General features: G+C 45.9%; 1 protein-coding gene across 1 annotated transcript in view; it reads left to right on the forward strand.

Annotated features, from left to right (window-relative positions):
• Window positions 1-3,811: 3,811 nt before the first annotated feature.
• Window positions 3,812-11,344, forward strand: part of LOC105988035 (L-lactate dehydrogenase A chain-like) — an 11,172-nt gene continuing 3,639 nt past the window's right edge. The window contains exons 1-5 of the mRNA XM_013019531.1: window positions 3,812-3,897; window positions 5,971-6,123; window positions 9,355-9,472; window positions 10,572-10,745; window positions 11,219-11,338. Coding sequence (XP_012874985.1) covers window positions 5,998-6,123; window positions 9,355-9,472; window positions 10,572-10,745; window positions 11,219-11,338 — 538 coding nt within the window. The 5' untranslated portion in view covers window positions 3,812-3,897; window positions 5,971-5,997. The remainder of the gene's footprint in view (window positions 3,898-5,970; window positions 6,124-9,354; window positions 9,473-10,571; window positions 10,746-11,218; window positions 11,339-11,344) is intronic.

Below are 11,344 nucleotides of genomic sequence, written 5' to 3' on the forward strand. Positions count from 1 at the left end.
ACATTAGAGTCATGTGAATAGTGGACTTGAGACTGGTGTGCAGGAAGTACAAAGGAAAATAGGAGATGAGGCCAGAAAAGGAACATAAGTACTAGACCAGAGTGTATAGATACTGATGCACCTGTCCAAGGAGTTTGAATTTTATTCTGGACACAGTGAGGAGCTATTTAATTCCCCTGAGGAGGGGAGTCATAATACTAAATAAAAGAATGACTTAAGCCTGGTGCAGGTGGCTCAGGACTATAATCCTAGCTACTCAGGAGGCTAATATCTGAGGATCATAGTTCTACGTCAGCCACAGCAGAAAAGCCCATGAGACTCCTACTTCCAGTTAACTAGCAAAAAGCCAGAAGGTATTCAGTGCTAGTCTTGAGCGATAGCACCCAGTTCAAGCCCCAGGACTAGAACACACACACAAGAAGTATGACATGGAACTGTGTTCTGGCTTTCCTTCTGGCCAGACCCATCTAACCCAGCTAAAATAAATCTTAGAGTAGACGCTGAGTACCAACCATTCTTTAAGGCAGTCTGTCTCCTGGGTCAAATAATTTCTTTGTAAGATTTTCCCCTTTCAACAAGGGAAACAATCAAAGAATATTTGATCAGGTTGAAAAGTCAGTTTTGCCCCTCAAAGAGTACTTCTTGCCTCATTCCATGGGTTCCAAACTCTGCTTTGCTTTTAGTACAGAATTGCTGCGATGTGAACGGTGCTAGTCAGGGTTCTCCAGAGAAACAGAACTAGTAGAATAACAGGGTACATGGAAAGATGTGTATTATGAGAAATTGGCCCACATAATTACTGAGGCTGAGAAGTCCCATGATCTCCTATCTGGAAACTCAGGAAAGCCAGTGGAACAAGTTTTCATCTGAATCTGCAAGCCCAAGAGCCAGGAGCACCAACAATGTAAGTCTCTGTTTAGGGACAGAAGACAAACAATGCTGCAGCTGAAGCGGCCAGGACACCCACAGACACTCACTGCCCACTTGTGTGACGGAGTCTGGATTGAGCCCCATGGGTAATATCTGGCCCAATGCAGGAGTTGGGGATCTGATAGATAACATCAAAGAAAAGCATAGGCTCTGGCATCAGTCAGCTATGGGTTAGAAAAATCTCAGCTGAAATCACATAGCAGCCTTAGCAAAGCCAAGGCTCTCTGGACTTTAGTTTCCTAATCTGGAAAGTAGACATAAATATACCTACCCCCAAAGAGTTCAAGTGAAGAGTATGAGGATGCCTAGCTTGCAGCCTGACATAGTAAGTAGCTGATCCTCATCAGAGGGGGTTTGGTTTATCTTTGTGAAGACAAATAGTGGCTGCTGTGCATCAGAAGAGGGAAGCTGTGCTTAGAGTGAGCTGCTGTTAAGTGTCTTGATTTAGGAGAATGAAGATGCAGCCTAGGCACCTTACGTCATTGCAAAGCTGCCGAGTCTCCGGTGAAAATTCTTACCTGTCTCCCAGCCTGATTTCACTCCAGCAGCTGTGGGGCATGTTTGATAGGCAAGCAGGGCTTCCATGCTCTTTCTGGGCCCTGCTGTTTCTGGAGTTGCGGATCTTTTTTCCCTTTGAGATGAAGATAGCCACTACAATGGATCTTTCTCAGGGCTCACTCTGAGCTGGTGCTGAAAGCACAGGGAAGAAATAAGCTATCCCTGAGCTGGAGATGCCTAGTAAGGGAACAGAGCCCTATAATCCAAGTCTATTTGAAGGATGTACCGACCAGTGGGAGGGACTGCAGAGAGGAAGGAGGTACCAGTCCAGTAGGTTTATGGATGTGTGGATGGAATGGAAAAAAATAAACTTTACTGCTCTGATCTCATTATCAGAACTTGTCGGTGGCCAGATATGTGTGTTTTCCCTCCATATCAAGCAATTCTGCAGTGAATACTGGTTGAATGTCCTATGATTCAATTCCAGCACTTTCTACCATCTGATCCATGGGTTAATGGCACAGTACTACGAGACTGTGTTTGGAACCAGTCACCATAAAGTGTCATCAAACCTCCTACTTGTGGTTTGATCATTTGCTTGGGTCATTCATGAAACCAAGAAAAAAAATTACCTTTTTTTTTTTTTTTCCTATTCTTGGGCTTGAACTCAGAGCCTGGGTGCTGTTGCTGAGCTTCTTCTAGCGCTCGACCATTTGAGCCACAGCTCTACTTCTAGCTTTTTCTATATTTTATTGGAGATGAGAGTCTCACAGACTTTCCTTCTCTGGCTGGCTTCCAAACTGTGATCCTCAGATCTCTTTTAAAATTTATTATTATTATTACTGCTAGTCCTGGGGCTTTAACTCAGGGTCTGGGCACGGTCCCTGAGCTTCTTTTGCTGAAGGCTAGCACTCTACCACTTGAACCACAGTGCTACTTCCAGCTTTTTCTGTGTATGTGGTACTGAGGAATAGAACCCAGGACTTCATGCATGCAGGGCAAGCACTCTACCACTGAGCCAGATTCCCAGCCCGTCAAATTTCATCCTCCAGAGTAAGTGGGATTACAGGTGTGAGCCACTGCCACCTGGCCTTTACTATTTTGTAAAATCTTAAAATTTGTATGTATTTATTATACGGTACAGGGGATGGCATCCAGGGCCTTGTGCATGCTTTGCAAGCTTCGGTAGCACTGACCACACCCCCAGCCTTGTGGTTCTTTATGGAAGATACTATAAATGGGAGGCCACTTGGGAGAGATAAGCAGGAATGGGGAAGTGACAGCATTGCTTCCAGAGCCCTCAGAGTGCTTCTCCCTCCCAGCACTTCCAGTGATCTGCAGCTGGAAGCATTATCAGATCTTGTTTAAGACTTTTTAATGGAACTTGGCGGTGATGGTGCAGGCTGGGGGTTGATTGGAACACACTATATGCACCTGTGAACTTGTCTCTATAAACGTTCCCCTTGTATAGCTAGTATGTGCTAATGAAAAAAGGAAGAAAATAATTTTTTTAGAAAGGTTATAGTCTCCAGCGACCACCTTTTTTCCTGGAGGTTGGTGAGTGGGGCTGAAAGTTACAATCCTCCCTTCACTTGGTCTTTTTTTTTTTTTTATCACTAAGGAAAATCACCAAACATATTGCATATGACACCACAGTGGGGGAATGCTGAAAGGCACATAGTTTAAAGAGAGATAAGCCAGATCAGCTAAAGGAACTAACAATGAGTAAAGGTGCATAGATAAAATTTGGTTTAAAAACAAAAAGAAACTGGTATAAGTAGAGAAGGAATGGTGGTTAAGGGGCTAACAAGGACACAAATTTGGAAACGCTAGAACAAAACAGATAGTGTGGGGTATGGCTGCCTCTGGGAGAAACAAGCATGTAAATCTGCAAGGTCTGGAAGGACAAAGCTTCGCCCTGAGTTTGGGACAAAGTTTTGCTGCAGGGGAACAAGGAGCGTCAGACTGACAGCCGAGTGAGGTGCTAGACATTTCCTTTCTCTTCTCCAACCAAATACTGTTGGATTGCATGCCCCAGCTGTGTCAGGCCCTGGGAAGCCTTGTGGCAGAACAGATCAGGGCTTCCCTCCACAGTTTTCGGAATATCCATCTGAGAGTCTTTCTGTTTTCACGCTGGCTCGGGGGACTGGCCTAGGACTCTGAGGCCAGAGAGCAGCATGGCGCTGGGCATTCCCTAAGATGTCCCCGCGCACGTGGGCCGGCCTGCAGGTCTGTCCATCAGCTGCGTGCGCCGCCAGGGCCTCTCCGGTGCCCCGCCCGGCTGGGCGCCCGCCCCTCGACCCGACCCACACGTGGGTTCCCGCACGTCCGCCCGGCTTCCACCCTGACGTCAGCCTCGGGGTTGGATTTAAGGCCCCTCCCTCGCCGGGGCCCGACTGCTGGAGCCGCTGTTGCTGAGTCCGGATCTGCTCGCTGCGCGCTCCGACTCCCGCCCGCCGTGCACCCCGGGTATGCTCAGACTCCGCGCGCCCCTCCGCGCCCAAGGGCGCGGGAGAGCCCGATGCCTGAGGCTCCTCTGGCTAGGCGCACGGGCGAGGGGGCCAGTGTGTGTGTGTGGGGGGGGGGTTGGGCGCCGTTTTCTAGAAGCAGCTCGAGAGACGCGGCCACGCATGGGTTTGGAGCCTTCTTGCGCTAAGCTGGCCTCGGGCTGCGCTGGGGAACCGAGCAGGTGAAAGCCTTAGGTGAAAAGCCCGGGGCAGGGAGGGGGTACTAGGAGATGAGATTAGGGTGTTACGGGCTTAAAGCGGGGGAGGGGGGGAAAGCAGGGAAACCCTCTAGATTCAGCATCAACCGTGTGCGCAAAACTTGAGGCCGCGTTACTCCAGCCGATGGAATTGGAAAGCCTCAGAAGCCGAAAGCCGCGTAGGGCCCCGCTTCGCTTTTCTTTTTCTCCCTTCCCCCCCCTCCCCGAGACTTTCGGGTGGGCCCTGAAAACGACAGGGCGCACGAAGCTGCCGGTGTCTGTCCCAGATTGTACCGAGCGCGCGGTATAACGTGTAAAGGTGGGGCGAGCAATGGGGGCCCTCTGTGAACCCCAGGAGGAGCGCCCGCCACCAGGCCCTCCCTTTGAATCGCCAGCTGAAAGACGATTAGGGGCATCTCTGCACGGTGGAGGGCGGCTGAGCTGGGGAGGGGGGTCTGCCCCGCGTTGGGTGCAGGCCTCGCCCCCCTAGACGGACCCTCACTAATGCATTGCGCCCTGGGGCCGAGGTTTGTGGTGCAGCGGGTTTTCTCTGCAGGGACGAACCCCCTTCCTCCCTCTCCCCAGCCCCCTACCTTCCCCCACCGCCGGCAGCAACCTTACAGGGCTGGCCAGAAATAGCAATGATTTGTAGGGAGACCCACTTCCAGCTTGGCGACTCTGGGCTGCTGGCCTGGAGGTCCGACCTAGGATATTTTTGCCCTTTGGAACAATGTCAAGACTTGGATCTTTGGGCATGCAACCTGTGGCATCCTCTCCAGAGAGGGCAGTGCCGGGTTGGAGGAGCACCAGGCGGCCTCCTCCCCGCCCTGGAACCCGAAGGGTTCAACCAGTTCCATTAAACTTTTGGGCTCCTGGCTTTAGATCCCCGGCCGCGGCTTTTTCTGCACTTCCTGTTCGGGCAAGACCTCTTGGGTGGCTAAACGCCTGGCAACGGGGCTGTAGCGCAGCCCTGCGAGGCCCCTCCCTCGGCTTAGTTAACATCCGGTGGTTCCTGGTATTGCGACTTGAAGTCTGACTCTGGCCACCGGCCCGGATCAGGCAGGCTGCCCGGGCCAGCTTCACGTGGCTCTCATCTGCTGTAGTCAAGTCTAAAGTCTGACTCGGAGCTCCTTCAGAGACACGAATAGTCCTCTATCAGGAACCCAAACGCTCCTGATTGTCTGGGTTAAAGCGCGCAGCTGTGCGGCTGGGGCTTCCCCGAGTCCTGCTAGGCACGCTGCCTCCACTTGCTTTGGAATGCGTGTGCGCATGCTCACTAGCTCCCCCCTCCCGCCCATCTTCCGGAAATAAGTGGGTTATAAAACTTGTGGTTTACTGGGGCGGGAAGGGAGGGGGATGGGTAGCCAGTATACGCGCATGCGCAGACCTCCCAGCACGTGGCTTGGCTTGAGGTCGTACCTCGTGGCCGTTAGTGGCGCCTTGTGCACTTAGTTTGGCCCCTTATCTTGGCACTGGTCGTATTGAAGGGTCCCAGGTGGCCAGGGGGGGTGTTTGGGTGGCTCACAGTGGTCTTGTCTAAGAGGAGGCCAGCCCCTCCAGAAACTAGAGAGCCAAGATGAGTGACTCGGAAGACTATTCTTACACCGAAACATCAATATTTATTTTCCATAGTAAGGTGAGGCCTGCCAGTCAGACCAGACCCCCTAGCATGAGTTCTTTCAACCCTTTGGATCATCTTTTCTTTTTTAACCCCCCTTCTATCCTTGTAGTCATTTACTATTTTTAGTGGCAAGTACCCAAAAGAAAGTAAATGGAGACTTCTTGAACAGAAAATATTGTGGAGGATGCAATAACAATGATTGTTCCCTCCCTTGTAGGGTCTTAGCAGTCATTCCCAGGCCAAAATGTCAGGTCTCAAGGATCAGCTGATTGTGAATCTTCTTAAAGAAGAATATGTCCCCCAGAACAAGATTACAGTTGTTGGTGTTGGTGCTGTTGGCATGGCCTGTGCCATCAGTATCTTAATGAAGGTAAGAAAGTAAAGCCCATAAATTGACTTTACCCTTTCCCTCCATCTCCAAAAACTGCTTCTTACATTGTAAATAAAAATATTTAGGTCATGCACTCATTCAAAGGATTTTCTCTGAAACATTTTTGCAACAGGGTGATAAACTACAAAAGTTAGCCGGAAGGGGTAACAATGACAAGTAATATACTCATGACCTTACTCATGTAACTGTAACCGCTCTGTACAGCATCTTAACAATAGAATTAAGAAATATAAAAATAGGGTCTATTAAAAAAAAAGTTAACCAGGCTGGAAACCCAGTGCCAATAACAAAAGAGTATATGTACCTTTAAATGAATCTAAACTCTTAAACTTGCAAATAATAATGTACATATGGTAAAATCCTACTGACTGAGGAACCTTAAAAATCTTCCTCCCTTGTCAGTAATCTATCAATTATGGTGATAAAGTTTAAGTAGAAAACAGAATTTGTGAATATGCACATTTTATAGTATTCAATCAAACCTGATTCATAAAAAAAGGAGGTATCCTTCATTCCTTTTTTTTTTTGAGATAAAGTCTCAGAATATACCCTAACATGGCCTCAAACTGTGAATTCTCCTTCCTAGCCTCAATATAGTTTTTGTATACCTATGGCATCCTGATGACAGTGAATGTGTTTAGAACAGAAGTGGCTTGAAGTGAGAAGGCAGCAAAAGTAAGCAATGAGAGGTCTTATAACAATAGAACTTACTCTGCATGTATTCCATCAACTCATCCTTTCTTACCAGCTGGGTCAGAAATTGTTTTCCTACACATATGAACTATCAATGATCTTTTTCATTGGCCCCTGACTCAGTGTGAGTAAGAATACTTACCAGATCATAATTTTATTATAGTTGGTTTGTGGTAGATCTGCAGGCAGGTTAACTATTGTAGTAATGGAAGACCATAGTCAATTTGTATTATGACCATGGTCGATGTTTCTAGGCTGAAGTCACCAGATAGAACTATTAGTATTTTTTTTTTTTTGTCAGTCGTGGGGCTTGAACTCTGGGCCTGGGCGCTGTCTCTCAGCTCTTCAGCTGAAGGCGAGCACTCTACCACTTGAGCTACAGTGCCACTTCCGGTTTTCTGGTGGTTTATTGGAGATAGGAGTCTCACGGTCTCTCCTACCCGGGCTGGCTTTGAACCTCGATCCTCAGATCTCAGCCTCCTGAGTAGCTAGGATTACAGGTGTGAGCCACCAGCACCCGGTAGTATTTTTTTTGGGGGGGGGAGGGGGTCTGGTCGCGGGGCCTGAACTCTGGGCCTGGGCCACAGCGCCATTTCCGGCTTTTTTCTTTTTGCTTATGTGGTGCTGAGGAATCGAACCCAGGGCCTTAGGCATGCAAGGCAAGCGCTCTACCACTGAGCCACCTTCCCAGCCCCGAACTATTAGTATTGATGGAAAGCAACCAGAAAATAAATCAGACAATTGCCTTTTAATTCCATGTTTTGACACTGTTTGGTATTATCTTTTAATGAATAACAACCTACAATTGGTATATATATAACTTAATGAATATAAGGCAGTTTACATACTTAGAAGTTATTCTGTAGTATTAGCTAATCAGTGTTCTGTCTTCCCACCAGCTGTGGTAGATTTTTTTTTTGGCCAGTCCTGGGGCTTGAACTCAGGTCCTGGGTACTTAACCTGCTTCTTTTCTTTTTTTGCTCAAGGCTAGCACTTGAGAGCCACAGCACCACTTCCCAGCTATTACTGTTTATGTGGTACTGAGGAATTAAACCCAGGGCTTTATGCATGCTAGGCAAGCACTTGACTAAGCCACATTTCCAGCCTGAATTTTTGTTTTTGTGATGGTTAGTTGGAGTTTAAGAGTCTCATGGATGGGGCTGGGAAGGTAGCTCACCGGTAGAGTGCATGCCTTCCAAGCATGAGGCCCTGGGTTCGATTCCTCAGCACCACATAAACAGAAAAAGCCGGAAGTGGTGCTGTGGCTCCAGTGGTAGAGTGCTAGCCTTGAGCTTAAGAGCTGAGGGACAGCGCCCAGGCCCAGAGTTCAGGCCCCATGACCGGCAAAAAAAACAAAAACAAAGAGTCTCATGAACTTTCTTGCCTAGGCTGGCTTCAAACAATACTCCTTAGAATTAGCTTCTCAAGTAACTAGGATTACATATATGAGTCACCAGTGCCTGGGTTTAATCAGCTTTTTTTTCCAATTTTTAATTTTTTTACTGTTAGTATAAAGGTGATGTACAGAGGTATTATAGCTACATAAGTCAGGTAATGAGTACATTTCTTTTTGAACAATGTCATTTCTTCCCTCACCTACTTTTTCCCTCTCATCCCCACCTACAAGTTACATAGTTCAATGTAGTGTCTAGTGTGTACCACTGCTGCATTTGTTCACCCTTGGTCCCTCCATTGCTGTGCTTTCCCTTGCCTCCCAGAGACAAAAGAACAAGACAAAAAAAAATCCCACAAAGAAAATCTTGTTTCCATTTCTTGGAGCTTATTTCAATAAAAAGGATTTTATATAATCAGAGGCACATAGACTGTAAATGCCTAGTCTTGTTTAGTTTATCATGTCTCTGTATATTTCTGAATAAGAGAAAACCTGCACCATTTGTCTCTGAGTTTGGCTTGCCTCATTTAACAAGATTTGTTCTAGGTCCATTCATTTCCCTGCAGAGCCATATTATTCCTTTGGCTGTGTAAAATTCCATTGTGGGTAGGTACCACAATTTTCAGATCCACTTTTACAAGGCTGTTTTCATAACTTGGCTGTTGAGAACAGTGCATCAGTGAACATGGATGTGCAAGTGTCTTTATGGTATCCTGGCTTGTGATGTTCTGGTACATGCTGACGAGTGGTATGGTTGGGTCATAGGGAAAATCTACGTTTAATATTTTGAGAAACCTCCAGACTGCTGTCCTGAGCAGTTGTACTTGTTTCTTTTTCAGCTTAAGTTTTTAATCAGCTTAAGTCTAAAGAATATACTACCTCAGGGCTGGGATGTAGCTCAGTGGCAAAGCGCTTGCCTAGCAAGCGCAACGTCCTGGGTTCGATCCCCAGTACCAAAAAAGAAAAGACAAAAAAAAAAAAAAAGAATATACTACCTCTACTTTGAAGCATATCCTAAACTCAGCTGGCAGAATTCCTATGCCAGGAATACAGAAATTTTTTATGCTTTTCTAAACATCTGCAAACAGCAGTTTACCATTTAACTAAAACTTTCTTTTTTTCAGGACTTGGCAGATGAACTTGCTCTTGTTGATGTTATGGAAGACAAACTGAAAGGAGAGATGATGGATCTCCAGCATGGCAGCCTTTTCCTCAAAACGCCAAAAATTGTCTCTGGCAAAGGTTAATTTTTTCTATTATACTCTGTTCATTTCTTGATTAGGCTAAAATTCTTCAGAGACTTTTTTTTTTTAATGCAGTATAGGAGAGCCTGGGAATAATTTTTCACTGGTTCCACCAAAGTTTCCATCTCTAATAAATGATTTTAACTGGTAATCCAGTTTATTGCTGATATGGCAACTATCTGAAATAGAATGGAATGTGTAAAGCTCCAAACTCTAGGCTATTTAACCATATTGTTTCCAGTTTTTGTGTCTTAATTTCATGCTGAGATTCCACTCAGGGTCTTGCATGGTTACTAAGCAAGAACTCAACTTCTGAGCTCTACCCCTAGCTCAAATATTTCAATGTTACTCTACCATTTCCTTTCACACACAAACACAAATTTGGGAATAGGGTAAATGAGTTATTCCACAGGTATTCTTGGTTCCCCCTCTTCACCTTACCCTAGCACCAACCAGGAAACTGGGATTGAAATTCTTTGGCCCTTTTTATTTTGGGGTCCGGTCGTGAGGCCTGAATTCTGGGCCTGGGCCCTGTCCCTCAGCTCTTCAGCTCAAGGCTAGCGCTCTACCACTTGAGCCACAGCACCACTTATGTCTTTTTTTTTTTTGCTTATGTGGTGCTGAGGAATCAAACCCAGGGCCTCATGCATGCAAGTCAAGCGCTCTACCAGCCCCTCTTTGGCTTTTTATGTGATGGGCAGCCATAGGGTATCTAGAAGAAGAATAAGAGAGAATTCATTTGTCTTTTGATGATTAAGGAGCTAAGTGAAAATAGGAGCAGGAAGAATGAGTTGGTATATAAGGGATTAATATGAAAATTAAACTTGATTCCTTCAAATTGTAGTTAAAAGTTGCAATGGCATTGACTTTCTCTTCCCCTGTTTAAGGGATCACAATTATAAAACTCTTAAGACAAAAGGAAAGAGCTAGGAGGTGGTAAGAGTGTTTATCTGGGGCTGGGATGTAGCTCAGTGGCAAAGCGCTTGCCTAGCAAGCGCAGCGTCCTGGGTTCGATCCCCAGTACCAAAAAAAAGAAAAGACAAAAAAAAAAGTGTTTATCTGTCCCATCTATAAGAGTCCTTTCCTCTTTTCTTTAGACTATGGTGTGACTGCAAACTCCAAGCTGGTTATTATCACAGCTGGGGCCCGTCAGCAAGAGGGAGAAAGCCGTCTTAATTTGGTCCAGCGAAATGTGAACATCTTTAAGTTCATCATTCCTAATGTTGTGAAATACAGCCCCAACTGCAAGTTGCTTGTTGTTTCCAATCCAGGTGAGGCTTGTCTCTGCAAAGGAGGGAGAAAGGGTGAACAAATGCAGCAGTGGTACTCATGCACACTACGTTGAAAATGACCTGTACAGCTAGTGGGTGGGATAGGAGGGGAAAGAAAAGACAAACCACAGCAAAACTGATGACATGTTACATGTTGTAGATTGATTTATTTCTCATGCTTCATTTTCCTGAGAGATTTGTGGTTTATAAAATACTTAATTTAAAAGCATTACAGGGATGTCCCTGTATTATGTATACCTCTGAACATAGTTGGAACTTAAAACTAGTTAATTGCTTAAGGGATACATTTTAATAGTTGTGTTTTCCTACTTGGTGTGCAATTGATTTTCATAAAATATTTCCTGAATAATAATAATTCCTTGGGTGTGTCATAAACAGATCTAAAAATACTAACGTAAGTCCTGGTTATTCATGAGTCACTTAATGTCATTGTTCAAATGCTTTCTTCATAGTGGATATCCTGACCTATGTGGCTTGGAAGATAAGCGGCTTCCCCAAAAATCGCGTTATTGGAAGTGGGTGTAATCTGGATTCAGCCCGGTTCCGTTACCTGATGGGAGAACGGCTGGGAGTTCACC

Source organism: Dipodomys ordii, unplaced genomic scaffold (assembly GCF_000151885.1).
Source record: "Dipodomys ordii isolate 6190 unplaced genomic scaffold, Dord_2.0 Scaffold46, whole genome shotgun sequence".
In the NCBI taxonomy this organism is placed as follows: domain Eukaryota; kingdom Metazoa; phylum Chordata; class Mammalia; order Rodentia; family Heteromyidae; genus Dipodomys; species Dipodomys ordii.